We start from the raw sequence: 18,193 nt of genomic DNA, 5'->3' as shown, positions 1-18,193 counted from the left end.
GAATGAGTGCATGAATGAAAGACAACTAGACGAGGGAGTAAGCTAGTGAAAGCAGGGAGGTAGGGACAGCCGAGAGAGTGAACGAGAGTAATTGAGAGACTCATGAGAGCACAAGAGCAGGTGAATGAAAAGTGAATGAACAGACAAGAGCCTGTGTGCATGGATGGTTGAGTGCATTGAGTCAGAGAAAAGGAGTGGAGGCGTCGGTGCATGGAGCATTCGGATTGAGCTGCCACCTCTCGCCCTCCCTCCCCAGGGCCTTCCCGCCGCGGTGACCTCCAGACCCTGGGCTACTGTTTGCTGAAGTGGCTCTATGGGACCCTGCCTTGGACAAACTGCCTTCCCAACATCGAGAATATCATGAAGCTGAAACAGAAGTGAGTCCGGGGGTCAGCAGAACCCAGCACTGGCCCAGCACCCCCGAAAGTGGGGCAGGAGCTCAGAACCCAGCAGGGAACAAAAAGAGGGAGGCAGCGTCCAGCAGAGCCAAGGCCTCTGCAGTACTCAGGTGTGTCCCGTAGCGTCCATTCCACCAGACAAGCGTGGACTCTGGAGTCACGCTGCCTGGGGTCAGATTCCGACCCCACCACTGCAGTGTGTTGGGTGGGCAGCCTAATAACCTCCACAAGTCTCGGTGTTCTCTCTGGGATGAGATCTTATTAGCACCTACGTCAGGGGAGTCAGGTACGTAGCACTCAGCACAGAGCCTGACCTGTAGAAAATACTCATGGTGCACAGGACGCCATGACTCATTCATTCCTTCACAGACAAGTGGGCAACCTGGGCAGTGAAGCCTGGGCCCTGCTTCAGCATGTGGCAACACTGGCCACCCGAGTCCACACTTCCTGTCCCCGCCCTCTGCTTGTAAAACCACCCTATCCTGCTAGCTCTGGTTTAGACATTCAGTACCAAGGACAGCGGGAGACTAGCTGGCCCTGGAGAGACATTCAGCACCAAAGACAGCAGGCAGCAGGGCTGGGAGGGAAGTGCACACGGCCACTTTGGTCTTCAGCGCCAAGGACAGTAGACAGCCGGGACGAGGGAAGCCCTGCGGGAGGTTGGGATTCAAGATCTGGTACAGCTGCGGGGGTGGGGGTGAGAGTTGCCCAGGAGTCATCCAGAGGGCCCATCTAGCAGATGGTTGGCCATCCATGTGTGAAGTGCAGGAATGAAGTCTAAACAGAGACTCAGACCTCATTGCTATCTCAGGAGTCGTCAGCAGAAGCCCTGGGAGAGAATGGGATTATCCAGGGAAAGTGTGCCTGGTGGGAGGAGGGAAAACTCCAGGGAACAGCATCGAGTCCCTCGTGCTTCTCAGTTCTCTGTGTGCCGTGTCGCTGGTTCATGCTGAGCCTCTCTCTCGTATTTTTCCCTTTTATAACCCCCCACCATCTTGTCTCAACCATGGACACCCACTCAAACGTACTCAACATATGTTCTACTAATACATTTGCTTAAGTATATCTGTATCCTTAACTCGTGTGGTAGTGGCGGCACTATGTGCGTTTGACCTGCATAAATACTATTCTGCTCTAAATGTCATTTGTTTCTGGCATTTTTCACTCAGCACCGTGTTCTTCAACTTTAGCCGCATCGTTACACGTGCATTGCGTTTACTGCTTCTGATTCCTGCTTTTCAATGAGTTGTATAGACATGTTTGTGACCTTGAATAATCTATGATGAGTGTATTTAATTTGCATAAATAGTACTGAGCTCTAAATTTCATTCTGTTTCTTGCTTCCTTTCACTTAGTGCTGTATTTTCTAACTTTAGCTAAGTTGCTAGTTCAGTGCCTCCAAATACTGCTCCTGGATTTGTTTGTTTGGATGTATCTAGATCTCGAAAAATCTGTGATGTTGCTGTTGGGTGTGTATTTGGTTGGCACAAATGGTACCATGCCCTGAATCTCCTCCTTCAGATTTCTGCTCAGTCACTCCCCAGGGGAGGGCCTCAGGTTTCCTGCCTGTGGTGCTCAGAGGAAGGGACCTGCCCCCATCACACCGGCTTGCTCATAATGACCTGTTTGAGGCCAGCATTTATCATACATTTGTCTGTGCCAGGCACTGTGCCAAGTGCTTCCTGTGTCATCCTCCGAACAATTCTGAGGTAAATGCTCTTATGACTGAGGCACAGAGAGAATCAGCCCAGGTCACACAGCCACTAAGGAGAGGTCCTTAGACTCACAGCCAGGCCATTTGACTCCAGAGAAGGCTCTTTCACCTCGTAGCTGTGTGGGAGGCTTATCACAGATGGATTGGTGGCATTCAGATGCAGCCTTCCTTCACTCATCAGATACTTACTGAACACTTATTATGCACCACACCGTGGTCTAGTCCCTGGGGTTACGGGAATAACTGAGACAAATGCCCTCTGGGAACTCATATCCTAGTGGAGGTGACAGTAAATAGACAAAGAGTGAAACAGAGCATGTCACAGGCCAGACTGGTTGGGACCGTTGGGCCAGAGCCCTGGGTACCCACCAGGAGGACTGTCAGGGTGTGGCCACACACCACTCCTTTAGATTTAATGGCCGGGGCAGGTCTCATGGCAATGGTGACAGGTGAGTCGCCTCCAGAAGGGCAGTGAGGCAAGGAGGATGTCTCACTTTGGCGCTGATATGCCCTTGACCTCTCTGCAGAAGGAGAGAGAGACACACAGAGAGAGGCCCTGGGCTTCCAGGCTTCCACAAGCAACCTCTGCCTCAGAAGCCAGCCTCAGAACCCACCAGAACATGAGCCCATTGCCCTATTTTCTCAGAATTTATTTTTGCACTATCTTTCTAGTTTTCCAGTAGCTCTCCATTTTTGAAACGAAGCCAAGTAAAAAGGAGTCAGAGAATTGGTAGCAGTGGCAGTAGGAGCGTATGGCCCAACTGCTAAAGCATTAAATGTGCCCGAAGCCTGTGAACGGCTCCTTCACGCACTTCCGTTGTATTAAGGACAAAGCTGAACTGCTCTTACAAGGAGATCCTAAACCGCGGTGGCTCAAACGAGGTAGATGTTTACTTCCCTCTCGGGAACAGAGCCTTGGCCGCTTCAACATGCATATATCCTCCTGTGGGGCTAGCTCTGCCACCCCCGTCTCTCGTTGCTTTTGAAGGGCAGGACTGGGAATGGCATGCGTCTCTTGGTCACATGGTCACCCCAAGCTGCAGTGGGGGCTAGGAAACATCTCTGGCCTGGGGCTGCTGACCCTTGGGATTGTGCCCTTAAAGGGGAGAAGTGACAGTGGACAGCAGGTAGAGACCCCTCCACGGTGCCACCTTCAGCCAAATTTCTGTGCGGGCAGGGACCGCAGCAGCTCTCCCCCTCACCGTGTTGCTCACAGCACAGCACTTGGCACATGGTGGGTGCTCACGGAATAGTTGCGGAATGAATGAACAAGGAAAGCATGCGTGAGCCTTCATTCACCGGCCCAGGCTTCCATGTGGACACACAGGTCAGGCAGATGCGGCCCCGGCCTTGGGGAGTTCCCAGGCTGGGAGGAGACGCCTGGGCAGGAAGCAGGTGCTGCCCATGAGGGTGGAGGCAGCCCCAGGAGCACCGTGGGAGCAGAGGGGAGGCAGGTCACCCGGCCTCAGGCCACTGGGTGCCTTTACCCAAGAGATGCCTGACCCAGTGTGTACAGAGCAGAGGGCTCTCCCAGACAGGCAAGGGAGGCAGGATGTCTACGCAGATAGGATAGCACGTACATGAACTACTCATTCATCCAGAATCTGTTTCCCGAGGGCATTTATGTGCCGGTCCTTGTGCTAGGAAATGCTGAAGACCCAGATGTGAATTAGCGGAGGGCACCACTTGTCATCGGTGAAATCACCCCTCGAGGCTTCACTGGGTTGAATCCTCCTTCCACTGCGTCCTCTAATTCCTAAGAACAGCCCTATCCCCCTTTTCACATCTCTGCCACCTTCACTTCACAAGAGATCATCAGTGAGTGGGACGTGCTTCCCTAAGAGGCTCTGCACTCACCAAATTAGTGCAGAGTAAATAAGATAGGTCCTAGTAATAATTTTAAAAATAGATGACTTAAGATAACGGTTCATTCCCTGAGCCCCGGCTCCCAATCACAACCACAGAGGGAAGGTCCGAAACATCAAGATGCTCCACAGGGGGATGGGGTTGGTGGTGATGAGCTCATTATAGGCACTGCGCCCAGCCTCGAGTGCACTAACACAAAAGACTACGAGGGGCATTGTTGCCACATGCACATTTTCTGGAACCCTAACTTGTCCTCTAGGGCGTCCTCCTGGTGTGCATGGCCTTTTTCCATTCATTCAACATTTATTCATTTTTTGTACATTCTAGTTCGCAATGGAATGAATGAATAAAAGAAACAGGAGAGACATTTTGGTTCTCCAGGGCTTTCTGGTGTGCAAATCCCCTCTGCGAAAGCCCAGGTGCCGGTGGGATTTGGTCCCCGCTCTTAAGGCTGCGGGTTGGCAGGGAGGTTCCACAGACACCAACAGCCAGTGGTAGAGTTACTCGTGCAATTTAAGGCATTCGAGGGCCACAGCTCTTTGGTGCCATCACTCAGCCATTCGCCACACATATCCTGAGGCTGCCGGGAGAGATGAGGGTCAGACCTGCATGGCCCTTCCTGTGTCTTTTGACAATTGCCTTAGGGCATCCAGGGACTATGCACACAGTGCCCAGGCACCCGGGAAGGATCTCTTTCTCTGTCTGGAGGGGTTATGGGGAGGCTTCCAGGAGACCAGCCCTTGAGCAGTGTCCAGAAGGGAGAGCAGTCACCTGCTGGGGGCCAAGATGGGGGAAGACTGTCCAGGGAACAGTATGTGCCGAGGCCAAGAGACGTGGGTGGATGCTGGACCTAGTTAGGGGACCTGAGAGGGTTTGGTGTGACCGGAGCATGAGATGAAAGGAGGAAGTCAGAGCGGCAAGGCCAGAGGGCCTGGCAGCACTGCATGCTAGGGGTTTTCCCCCAGGGCACTGGGGAGTCCCCTGAGGGCTGTGAGCAGGAAGGGGCAGAGTCAGTTCTGGGCATAGAAACTCCAGCGCCATGTGGGGGATGCACGGGAAGCTGGGGAAGAGGCTGAGCTCCAGAGAGAGAGAAGATGAGCCCTGAAGTGGACAGAGAGGGTCAGGGAGCAGGAGGGTGGAGCTTAGGGACTTCTGGGCTGTGGCAGGGGGAGACACGGACAGCACCCAAGCACCTGTGTGGATAGTGGGGAGCCACGCTGGGGGTCCAGGCCAGAGAAGACACAGTGGGCCAGGACTGTGAGGACGGAACAAAGGAAGTAGATGAATGTCTGTTTTTTCTTGAGTGGTCCAAGAGGTTTTGCGTGTGCGTGCGCGTGTGCGTGTGTGTGTGTACAAATACATGTGCGCATTTATAAAGAGGAAGATAATCGATCCTCATGATTCACAACTTCCGTATTTGTGAATTTGCCTGTTCACCGAAAGGTATTTGTAACCGCAGATTCTGCACTCACAGTGCTTTCCAGATCATTCTCAGACACACGCAGAGTAGAGAAAATTTTGAGTTGTCTGATGCACACAATCCCAGCTGAGGTCAAAAAAGGTGATGCTCTGCCTTCTCATTTTGAATCTCACCCTATAAATAAGGGTCCTTTATGCGGTCCATTTAATGCCAGATTTCTGTGCTTTTCGTTGGTGATTTTGCCCTTTAAAATGGTCCCGCACATGGTGCTGAAGAGCTGTCTAGTGTTCCTAAAGTGTAAGAAGGCTGGGATGTGCCTTACAGAGAAAACAGGTGTGTTAGGTGGGCATCCTTCAGGCACGAGTTATAGTCCTGCTGGCTGTGAGTTCAATGTGAGTAAATTAACAATATATTAAGCAAGGTATCTTTAAACACAAACACACGTAAGACAAAGTTAAGTAGGGATCAGTTGAAGTCACAAGGAACACATTGTAACCAGAACCTTGCAGGAACCTGATGCTGTGTTTCCCCTAAAAGCATTCACTGATTGGGTGTTGGCAGCCCCACTATAGGGCATAACTACCACAAATAACAGGAGTCTATGGTACATCTGCTAGACATTCGGCTTTAAAAGTTTGCTCTCCCTTCCCTAAAAGACCTCTTACATACACCTCTGTCCCGTCAGGTTTCTTGACAACCCGGAGACCCTCGTGAGACAGTGCAGTCGCTGGATCTGTCCCTCAGGTATGTCCTGCAGGGCAACGGAACAGTTGGGGGCCATGGTGGGGACAGGTGGCTTGGGGTCCATCCTGGAGTTGCCTCTCCAAATTGTATGTGCATCTATGCTCTTCTAAAAAAACCAAAATCTTCCCCCCAAAATCCAGAAGTGTCTCTGAAGAACAACACATACACACACACACACACACACACACACACACACACACACACACACAGCCACACACAATATTGTATTTCTCTACGAAAATTTCTTTGGGATAGCAATACGGGCGAGGTTCTGTCAGGTGCTTCTTTTCCTGGTCCCACGGGGCAGGGGAATGCATGCTGATGCCACCATTCGGCAGCTCGACCGGGGCGGGCTTGTTCAGTGCTCCTCTCTCCTGTCTGGCCATTGGAGCTGGCTTGTCACTGGCAGGTCTGGGAGGCCTCAGCTCTAGGCTTCTCCTCAAAACTCTGTCAGAGGCAGCTTTCTGCAGAGCAGAAGAGGCCCAGAAATCACTCTGCCATGTTCAAACAAGTCACCAAGGCTGTCCCAGACTCTAGAGGTGGCCAAGTAGCTCCACCCCATGATATGGGAGAAGCAGCAGACATTGCAAAGGGACACGGGGCAGAGATGGGAGGTGCTGCACCTCTGCAAGCTGCTGCCGGGGCTTCCTCTATGTATGAAGCAAACACAGATAAATACGCGCACACCTGGCTTTGTCTTACAGAACCATTGTTTTTACAAAACCATTTTTTTAAAGATTTTATTTATGGGCGCCTGGGTGGCTCAGTTGGTTAAGCGACTGCCTTCGGCTCAGGTCATGATCCTGGAGTCCCGGGATCAAGTCCCGCATCGGGCTCCCTGCTCAGCAGGGAGTCTGCTTCTCCCTCTGACCCTCTTCCCTCTCGTGCTCTCTATCTCTCATTCTCTCTCTCTCAAATAAATAAATAAAATCTTTAAAAAAAAATAAATAAATAAAGATTTTATTTATTTATTTATTTGAGAGAGGGTGGGGGGCGCAAGCAGGAGGGAGCAGCAGAGGGATTGGGGGAAGCAGACTCCCTGCCAAGCAGGGAGCCTGATCCGGGGCTCCATCCCAGGACCCCAGGATCATGACCTGAGCCGAAGGCAGACGCTTAACCAACGGAGCGCCCCACAAAACTATTATTTTTAAAAATGAAAATAGGCTCGCCTTACATACATTTTGGTCAACATCTTGTTTTCATTAATTGACACTGGCTTTTCTGTGTTCTTACTCCTAGATCCACCGCAACCTTTTTTTTTTTTTAAATAGCCACACAATATCCATGATTTGGCTAAACCATCATTTTTTTTTTAAGATTTTATTTATTTATTGGACACACAGAGAGAGCATAGGCAGGGAGCGGCAGACAGTGGGAGAAGGACAAGCAGACTCCCCGCTGAGCAGGGAGCCCAATGCGGGACTCGATCCCAGGACCCCAGGATCATGCCCCGAGCTGAAGGCAGACGCCTAACCAACTGAGCCACCCAGGTGACCCAAAACCATCATTTTTATTTTTTTTAAAGATTTTATTTATTTGACAGAGAGAGACAGCGAGAGAGGGAACACAAGCAGAGGGAGTGGGAGAGGGAGAAGCAGGCTTCCCGTGGAGCAGGGAGCCCGATGCGGGGCTCGATCCCAGGACCCCAGGATCATGACCCGAGCAGAAGGCAGACGCCTAACGGCTGAGCCACCCAGGCGCCCCACCAAAACCATCATTTTTAAAGCCAATCCCCATGACTGGAAATTTAGACTGTTCCTTTTTTTTTTTTTTCCTAGTGTCCCTTCTGTAGAACTTCCACATTGCTTTCTAAACATGAGGCAGAAAAGACAGAAGTAGCTTGTCCCTTCTAGCTCCGTAAGGGCTCATTTTTTTAGTTACCTGAAATCCTGGGTTCAGATCATGGCTCTGCTCAAGTCACTTTCCCCTCCAGCCCTGGGTTCTTGGGCCATGAGGAATGAGCCCCTGGGTTAGTTCCCTGAGGCTCAGCCATTCTAAACCAAGCTGGTCACGGGGTGTGGGGGGAGGAGAAGGTTCTGCACCCCACCACCACTCCGCTCTGCGCTACCGGCCAGGGGACTTTCAGTGGGTAAATGCCCCTCTGAGCCTCAGCCTCCCCATTGAGTAAAATGGGGCCCATGATAGCCCCCACCTCCCAAGTTGCCCTGAACACTCAGGGGCGCTGCCTTGGCTTCTGCCGCAACCCTAATTAAATGTACTTTCTAACTGAGAGCCCAGCCTGCGATAGGTAGTCCCCAGGTGCAAGCTCTTATTGACTGTTGTTGTTAGTATCATAATTGGCACTTTTTAAAAGTGTGATAATGCTATTGTATTTATTTAGGGGGAAAAAAAACAAGAGGACCTTTATCTTTTATCCTTTATCTTTTAAAGTAGCCCTTTTAAACTGTATCTCTGGCGCCACTGCCTGTTTTGTGGTGGGGGGAGGGTTGTTTGGTTAATTTGTTTTACATTTTGAAATAGCTGAGGTTAAGCATCTGACTTCGGCTGGGCTCAGGTCATGATCCCAGGGTCCTGGGATCCAGCCCTGGGGGGGACTCCGCACTCAGCAGGGAGTCTGCTCCTCCCTCTCCCTCTGCCCCTCCCCCCACTTGCCCCAGCACCCCTGCTTCTGCTTGTGTGTGCTCTCACTCTCTCTCTCAAATAAATAAATAAAATCTTTAAAAAAATTAAATAGCCGAGGGAAAAAATCAAAAGAACATCTCATGGTACGTGAACCTTGCCTAAAATCAGCCTGCAGCGTCCATAAACAGACCTGTGTTGCCTCACTCACAGCCGTGCCCATCGGCTTACATGTCATCTGTGGCTACTTCTAGGCACACAGACCCCACCCCACCCCACCCCCACACACACACAAAGCCATAACTGTCACCCTCTGGCACTTTACAGTGAAAGATTGCTGGCCCCTGTTTTAGGAATACCCACTGAATATTTATAGGGAAAATGATATCATTAGCTGGGATTTGCTTTACCCCAATGCCAGAGGGGGAAGTGACGGGGGTATTGATGAACAAGATTGGCTGGGAGATGGTAGTTGTTGAAACTGGGTGATGGGGTATACTGGTGCTGGACACCACTCTATTGTTACATATGTTTGATGTTTTTTTAAAAAAAAAATTTAATCGAAGTGCCTGAGGCAGTTCTAGGCACAGAGGAAGCACTGAGCAAATGGGTACCATGGTGGAGACTGGGCACAGCCCCCCAGGCTCTGGGTTAGGGGCCCTTCTCAGGCCTCTCTCATGGTGGGGGATGTCTTGACCATAGAGACCCTGCAGGAGTACATGAAGGTGGTGATGACCCTTCAGTATGACGAGAAGCCGCCCTACACCGTGCTGAGGAACAGTCTAGAAGCGCTGCTGCGGGATCTGCGGGTGTCAGCCTACGACCCCGTGGACGTCCACATGGTTCCATAGGTGGGTTCTGATAGGAGGAGTTTGTGAGTCTGAACCCCAGGCCCCCATACCCCCACCCCTGCTTCCCGGACACCATTTACTCCAGGGCCAACTTCCCAGTTAAATGCTGGATTTTTCCGCAGGGTTCTTGAACCTTCCAGCCCTCGGGAATGGCAAGTAGCTTGAAGCTAACTCAAATTGGCTTTAAGGAAAAGGGGGATTGATTGGCTCTTGTAGCAAGAAACTTCCAAGGGGAAAGCTTTAGGCGTGACTGGATTCAGGGCCAGGAAAATAGAATCAAGACACCATCGCTCTCTCCGTCTTTCTCTCTTTCTTCATCCCTCTGTTTCTCTACCCCCGTATCCATCCATCCATCCACCTGCAGCCTCTGCTTTCCTTTGGGTTGACTCCCCACCCCCTCGTCCCCTGCCCCCATCACAAAACTCGCTGGCTCTGTGCCCGGTGCCACACCCAGCTCTTCCCTGTGCACACAGAAGGTCCACGACCTTGTTTATGGCGGCACCATATTCCCCTGTGGGTGGAAGGCTACTCTTCATAACCAGCGGCTGGGCTGGTTTGCTTGGTTTCCTGGGTGTTTGTTCTACAAAAGCAACGTTGCCTTGAACACCTGTGTGCACGGGCCTCACTCGGGTGTGCGTGTGTGTCTGTGGAGGGGGTTCTTATTTTGAAAGAGAACTGGATCACTCTCTGTCAGAGCCGTGTACCTGTTTGCACTCCCGTTAGCCCCTGGGAGGGTGTGCAGAAATTTGGGGGAGGTCAAAACTACATAAACTAAGTTCACTCACCAGTTAACTCCGGCAAGGCTGCGTGGACGGGTTCTGAAGTGAAGCTTCCCCGGGGCCGGAATCAGAGCTCAGTGTTTGTCTAAGCCAGGGGTTCTCAGATGGAGGCCATGTTGCCCCCAGGGGGTGTCTGGAGACACTTTTGGTTGTCACGGCTGGGGAAAGGGTGCTGCTGGCATCGAGTGGGTGGAGGCTGGGGACACCACTCAATGCCCCATGATCTACAGTGGGCCGCCACCACAGAGACTCTCCAACAGTGACGGCGTGGCCCTCTCCACCCACACAGCTTGCCCGCTGCCTCTCTCCAGCTCAGCAGACAGCTGTCCAGGAGACCGCCTGCCCCCCACCCTGTCCCACAACCCTCATCTACTCATCCTGTCCCTCCAGGCAGTGGCCAGCCTCCCTGGTCCATCTCCCCCGGGTCTCTGCCTCCCCGCTTCTCCTGGGATCTCCCTGGGGGTGGCCAAGAGCGGCACAGTCACTTGGCAGAGTCGCCTACTGGTGGTGAGCTCCATGAGGGCGGGTGTCCTCTGTCTGGCTTGTGTCTGCGATCCCGCCGGCCGCTTGATGGCCACACGCACGGAGACCCCACCCATATTTACCGACCGAGACTCCGGGCTTCATGTCAGTGCTGGCCGGTCCTGCAGCACCTTCCTGTCTGCGCGGTGCAATGGAAATTTTATTTTATTTTATTTTTAAAGATTTTATTTAGGGGCACCTGGGTGGCTCCGTCAGTTAAGCGTCTGCCTTCGGCTCAGATAATGATCCCAGGGTCCTGGGATGGAGTCCTGTGTCGAGCTCCCTGCTCCGTGAGGAGTCTGCTTCTCCCTCTCCTTCTGCCCCTCCCCCCGCTTGTGCTCTCTCTCTCTCTCTCTCTCTCTCTCTAACAAATAAATAAAATCTTAAAAAAAAAAAAAAACTAAAACTAAAAAAACCTAACAGCCCCTTCCCAGGATCATGGTGGTTTGGGGTCTAAAACTGAGTAAGTCCCCTCAGTAGCAGGTTTGTGCCATAGTTAGGAACTTAATGAAGAGGTGCTATTCAAAGGGCCTGGTGACCTGGAGTAACTGGAGGATTATCCCACCTCAGCTTTATGGCAGCTCCTTGCCTTGGCCTTCGAGGCTGACCTGCCTACCTCCCCTCACCCCCAAGTCCACTCTGTGCCAGCCACACCGTCCTCCCCTCAGATTCTAAACCAGGCCAAGCTTGATCCCACCTCAGGACCTTTGCACTTGCCATTCCCATTTTTTTCCCCTTCATCTTTGAATGACTGGCTCCTCATTATTGACTCTCAGACCTGAGCCTTCCCTGACTGCCCCAGGGAGGCACCTCCCCACCCCCTCTCATCACATTACCGGTTTCGCGCACAGCCCCATCCCGTTCAGGAGGGAAGCGTGTGTTCAATTTGTAGCGTCTCTACCCCCTCTTCTTTTTTTTTTTAATTATTTTTTTTAAGATTTTATTTATTTATTTGACAGAGAGACACAGCGAGAGAGGGAACACAAGCAGGGGGAGTGAGAGAGGGAGAAGCAGGCTTCCCGCGGAGCAGGGAGCCCGATGCGGGGCTCGATCCCAGGACCCCGGGATCATGACCTGAGCCGAAGGCAGACGCTTAACGACTGAGCCACCCAGGCGCCCCTCTACCCCCTCTTCTAAATCATAAGCCCAGCAAAGGTTCTTGTTTATGGTAGTATTGCCTGTCTCTAGAAAGTGCCTGTCACACAGTAGAGGCTTCATGGGTGCTCCTTGAATGAATAGGACACTAACAGCCATTTTTATTGTCTTCCAGAACTTTTGACTCGAGGTTTGAAACAGAAAAAACAAAACAAGAAATGTGACTCAAGGCCTGCTGTAGTATCACAGATATGCTTCTAGAAAGATCCCTCGAATGTGCATACCTGCTACTTTAAGCAACACTTTGAATCAGTCTTGCTTAGCATCAGGGAACCCACAGTTAAGCTCCAGATAATGTGAATTCCTCCGTTCGACTGTCCCGGCCTTTCAGCTGTCATCTCTCACCAGCCACTGGGGTTGTAGACAGAGAAGACCCTGAAACTCGTGGTTGGGGGTGAGCCACCCCCTCAGTGGGGACCCGTCCTGCTACTCTTATCACCACTATCCTTTGGTAATAAATTGTTTCACTGCAGTTGGAGAGTTGAGTGTCTGTAAAAGGAGTTCCTTTTGGAAAAGTTTACCTTTTTTCCTCCATCTATCCAAAGTTTCATGCAGATATCCATCCATCCTTCCTTCCTTCTGTCCTTCCTTCCTTCCTTCCATCCATCCATCCATTCTTACATTCATCCAACAAACCACCCATCTACCCATCCATCTTTCCATCCATCATCCATCCATCCATCTTTCCATCCATCATCCACCCATCCATCCATCCATCCATCCATCCATCTTTCCACCCATCCATCCATCCATCCATCTTTCCATCCATCATCCATCCATCCATCTTTCCATCCATCATCCATCCATCCATCTTTCCATCCATCATCCATCCATCCATCCACCCATCCATCTTTCCATCCATCATCCATCCATCCATCTTTCCACCCATCCATCCATCATCCATCCATCCATCCACCCATCCATCTTTCCATCCATCATCCACCCATCCATCCATCCATCCATCCATCCATCTTTCCACCCATCCATCCATCCATCCATCCATCCATCTTTCCATCCATCATCCATCCATCCATCTTTCCATCCATCATCCATCCATCCATCCACCCATCCATCTTTCCATCCATCATCCATCCATCCATCTTTCCACCCATCCATCCATCATCCATCCATCCATCTTTCCATCCATCATCCATCCATCCATCTTTCCATCCATCATCCATCCATCCATCCACCCATCCATCTTTCCATCCATCATCCATCCATCCATCTTTCCACCCATCCATCCATCCATCTTTCCATCCATCATCCATCCATCCATCTTTCCACCCATCCATCCATCCATCCACCCATCCATCTTTCCATCCATCATCCATCCATCCATCTTTCCACCCATCCATCCATCCATCCACCCATCCATCCATCCATCCATCCATCCATCCATCTTTCCATCCATCATCCATCCATCCATCCATCCATCTTTCCATCCATCATCCATCCATCATCCATCCATCCATCTTTCCACCCATCCATCCATCCATCCACCCATCCATCTTTCCATCCATAATCCATCCATCCATCTTTCCATCCATAATCCATCCATCCATCTTTCCACCCATCCATCCATCCATCCATCCATCCATCTTTCCATCCATCTTTCCACCCATCCTTCTATCCATCCATCCATCCATCCATTCTTCCATTCATCCACCCATTTTTCCAGCCATCCACCCATCCATTTATCTATCCAGTCATCAGCCATCCATATACCAATCCATCCATCCATCCATCCATCCATCCATCCTTCCATATACTTTTCCATCCTCCACCCTGCCACCCACCTTTCATCCTTTCATCCATCTCATTCTCCCATCCATGTACCCTTCCTCTTCCATACGTTTACCCTTCTTTGTAGGAAACAAATATTCAGCAGGCATATCTTGACACTCATCATGCTGCAAGGAGGATCCTGATGAACAAGACACACTGAGGTCCTTGAGCTAATGAAGCCTCCAGTCAAGTGGAAGGAGAAGGCATTAAATGAGACAACTTTGGGTTGTGCTCCACACACTGGAGAGGAGGCACGGTGCTGTGATGGAGACCAAGGGTCCCAGGGAGGGGAGGCGCCTTTGCAGAGAGCCTGGATAGAGAGACGGTGGAGGAGGCAAGCACAGCCGTCGCCCCTGGGAGCGTGAGGCCTGGGCAGTGGCCATGGCTGGAGGAAGGGAGGGCTTGTGGAGAGATTTTGGAGGCAGCTCAACCAGCAGTGTGTGGTCAGTGACTAGACTGGAAGGGATTCAGAACAGAGGGATACATTCACCTCCAAGATTTGCTCTTGAGGATCTGGAATCATCCACCATTACTTTTTCTTTTTTAAAGATTTTATTTATTTATTTGAAGAGAGAGTGAGATAGCACAAGCAGGGGGAACAGTAGAGGGAGAGGGAGAAGCAGGCTTCCCGCCAACCAGGGAGCCCATTGTGGGGCTCGATCCCAGGACCCTGGGATCATGACCTGAGCTAAAGGCAGACACTTAACCATCTGAGCCACCCAGGCGCCCCTCATCCACCATTACTTTGGCATCGGGGAGGTCAGAGGCCGGGTCGGGGAAGAACTTGCTCTGATTCTCCCCGATTCTTGCCTGCTCAGGGGACGCAGGCTAGATTAGCAGACTGATGATCATTTCCTACTTGAAAGCAGATGTGTATAGAGCTTTCCAGAAGGGGATGTTTCTCAATGAGAGAGAAAACCCACCTGAAAATCTCCTGCTTAAAGAGTCTTGTTTACGAGTCCACAAAAAAATAGGGACGTCAGCTGCCCTTCAGGGCCCCATATCAGGTCACGGGATGGTCACAGTGTCAACATCTGGCCCTCCCATCCCCCTGCCACGTGGTGCACTGGCCCACAGCCCCTCTGCCCTTTGCCCTCTGCCCTCATCTCTGAGCTAGCAGTCATCTGGGACCCAGCGTTGCTCAGGCAGCAGGAGAATCGCACAACCAGGCAGAGCAGGGAGAGTGTAGACAGTTTCCCTCTGCCTCCGAACCCGCTTTTGTCTGTCTGCAGAGCCCAGGTTCTGGACCTTGTGTGTCTTGGCATCTTGTACCCCGACCTCTGCAAGAGGACGGTGTTGTCATCTGCATTAGAGGAGCACCCCCTGGCCCAAGGGAGTGGAAATGACTCGCATGCCACCCTGTGGTGGATGGTGGCTGGAACCCATTTGTCCTCTCCACCTCGCCTCCGCCCCCAAGTGAAACTCTGGCCCAAAGTTAATCAGATGTTCATGGTGCAGGGGCTGGTGGTGGGTTTTGGGTTTTTTTTTTTTTTTTTTTTAATAACTTTTACTACAGGTTGCCTGGGTGTCTCAGTCGGTTAAGCACCTGCCTTCAGTTCAGGTCATGATCCCGGGGTCCTGGGATCGAGCCCCACCATCAGGCTCCCTGCTCCGCGGAGAGTCTGCTTCTTCCTCTCCCTCTGCTCCTCCTCTCTCTCACTCTCTCAAATAAATAAATAAAATCTTAAAAAAGTAAAATAATTTTTACTACAGGACACCTGTGAGCCTTCAGTAAATGCAGGTATGTGGTATGTCTCCAAGAGGGGCCCCCAGTAAGCAGCTGGGAAGGACAAAATCATTTCCCCTGACTTCTGAAATACTATTCTTGTGATCAAAGCTTGTTTCTAAGACTTGTACAAGTAGAATCCCTTCCAGATGAGACCCCAGAAACAATAGCAAATGTTCACGGAGACTCCCTTACTGAGGTTAAAGAAACAAAACTCCACCAAGCAAAGTTTAACGATCTTACTGGCTCTAGTCCATGATTCATGAATTGGGCAGCATCCAATGGAGCAAAGAGAAAGGTGCTCCAGCGAGCTGGACGAAGTGAAAGACTTCTATGGGCCGAAGGGGGCAGGAGCAAGGAAGTTACAGGAGGCCAAAAAACAGGTTGCTTGTTGCAAGGTTGCTTTCCTTCAGGGGTCTGTCAGGCAGATTATCTGACGTGTGCCAATCAGGGCGATTCCTGAGTGACTCAGATTCCGCATATGAGAGAGCCGAAACTGTATGCCTGGGTTTGGGGACATGGGGCTTAGCATAAGCAACTCCATGTTGGGACTGTTGTCCTATTTTTCACAATGAGCTGGCAGTAAACAGGAAGAATTTTACTGCTTTTGATGGGAGATACTACAAATATAAATTTTGCTGGCTGTTTGTGGAAGATGTAGACAATATTTATTCAGAGCAGGATTCTGTGGGAGGCGTTGGCTGCCCTGCCTTTCTACACAATGCCGCTCAAACAGCCTTGTGGGCTCTTGTACTGACACTGAAGTGTCGGGGAAACCTTTCTTACCCTTTGTGCTGTTGCAAATGAGGGATCAAAGGATTGTCGCAATTTGTTGGCAAGCAGTATTTTTCAATTCTCTCTCATTCAAAACCCCCCAGTGGCACTCTCTAACAGCTAAAGTTGAGAAAATCCTCAGTTTGTTTATCTGAGGTGCTGAATTATATTTTCATTCTGAAGAAAATACTCTTTAACAACTAAAGTTGAGAAAATCCTCAGTTTGTTTATTTGAAGTGCTGAATTATATTTTCATTCTGAAGAAAAGCCACCCAAATTCTTGATGTTTAAAATAAGCCACGGGGACGCCTGGCTGGCTCAGTTGGTGGAGCGTGTGACTCTTGATCTCGGGGTTGTGAGCTCAAGCCTCATGCTGGGTGTAGAGATTACTTTAAAATAAAATCTTTTTTAAAAATAAAAATAAAATCTTTAAAAAATAAAGTAATCCATGTTGGGAAGCCTATTTTTATTTTATTTTTTTTACTTTTAATTTTAGCAATAGAATTATGCAAATTGAAAGAACAGAGAACAGTGTTAAGTGCTCTGTGTTAAGCGTCCCCACTCTTGGTTTCGGCTCAAGTTGTGATCCCGGGGTGGTGAGATGGTGCCCCAGGTCAGGCTCTGCACTCAGTATGGAGTCTGCTTGAGATTCTCTTTCTCCCTCTCCCTCTCCCTCTGCCCCTCCCGCTCATTCTCTGTCTCAAAGTCAGTCAGTCTTAAAACACACACACACACACACACACACACACACACACACACACACACACAAACTTTCTTGAATATGTTAAAGAAAGAATTGATGAAAATTTTATCTCTTTATGGATCAAGGCTATTTTTTTTAAGATTTTATTTTTTTATTTGAGAGAGAGAGAGCACCAGTGAGCACAGAAGGAGAGGGAGAAGCAGACTCCTTGCTCAGCAGAGAGCCCGATAAGGGGCTCCAACCCAGGACCCCAAGATCACAACCTGAGCTGAAGGCAGACCCTTAACCAACTGAGCCACCCAGGCGCCCCTATCAAGGCTATACTTAGAACAGAAAGAGAATTTCTGATTTGAAGTGGATAATTACTGCAGCCTTTCCATGATGACCTTTCCAAAACGGTTTTAATCCCTGAAGAATTTTATTCTTTTACATGAACATCACTAAATACCTGCATGGGAACAAATGGAATCAGTGTTGAAGAAGGGAATAAGAAATGAGAAAAATGCTTCTATTTTGTCAGTAGACACCACTTTTAAAAAAGCAATGTCGATCAGGTGATGCAGCATAATCCTGAAGAAGGGCAAAGCGAATTGTGCTGTGAAAGATGGAATCTGGCACACTGAAATTTTGTTTAAAGATTTTTATTTTTAAGTAATCTCTACACCCAGTGTGGGGCTCGAACCCACAAACCCGAGTTCAAGAGTCACTCACTCCACCGACTAACCCAGCCAGGCGCCCCTCGACACTATATTGGGTCCTGATGCTAAGGTTGAGCGCGTTTTCTCATTAATGCACACAATCGAAAAAAAAGTAAATGGACATTCAAAGGAAAAAAGGAATAAACTGGATGTGATCACTGCAAAAACTACAGTGAAAATTAGTTAACAAGAAACCCACGCTGAAATGAAGTGGGTGGGTTCGGCAGGGAGCGCTCTAATGTCCTACCACGCATAGTCAATTGCAGACCCAAATGAGAAGCCAGAATACTTCCAACTCCCAGTTTACTCCAATGGACTTTTAGTTTATAACAGCCTTCCCCATTTGCCCCTTTTCTCCATAAATACGTTCCTCTGTTTTGATCCTCAGACTTGCCTATGGTTTGGGGGCAGGCACTTTTTTTGTTGCACAGCTCTCGTTTATTCACCCAATAGATCCATTTTCGCTGGTAAAGGA

General features: G+C 50.1%; 1 protein-coding gene across 4 annotated transcripts in view; it reads left to right on the top strand.

The window, feature by feature from the left end:
* Positions 1-12,501, top strand: part of VRK3 (VRK serine/threonine kinase 3) — a 33,213-nt gene extending 20,712 nt beyond the window's left edge. For 3 of the 4 annotated variants that reach the window (XM_028091507.2, XM_028091506.2, XM_028091505.2), the window contains exons 12-15: positions 257-377; positions 6,084-6,142; positions 9,425-9,573; positions 12,145-12,232. In XM_028091507.2, the coding sequence (XP_027947308.1) occupies positions 257-377; positions 6,084-6,142; positions 9,425-9,573 (329 nt within the window). In that variant the 3' untranslated portion in view covers positions 12,145-12,232. Of the gene's footprint in view, positions 1-256; positions 378-6,083; positions 6,143-9,424; positions 9,574-12,144 lie in introns of all 4 variants that reach the window. The other variant, XM_028091508.2, reaches the window with a different exon arrangement.
* Positions 12,502-18,193: the final 5,692 nt, after the last annotated feature.

Source organism: Eumetopias jubatus, unplaced genomic scaffold (genome assembly GCF_037043125.1).
Source record: "Eumetopias jubatus isolate StellerSeaLion01/CBP00866 unplaced genomic scaffold, mEumJub1_p1.0 scaffold_10, whole genome shotgun sequence".
In the NCBI taxonomy this organism is placed as follows: domain Eukaryota; kingdom Metazoa; phylum Chordata; class Mammalia; order Carnivora; family Otariidae; genus Eumetopias; species Eumetopias jubatus.
This window is presented reverse-complemented; position numbering and strand designations above follow the sequence as displayed.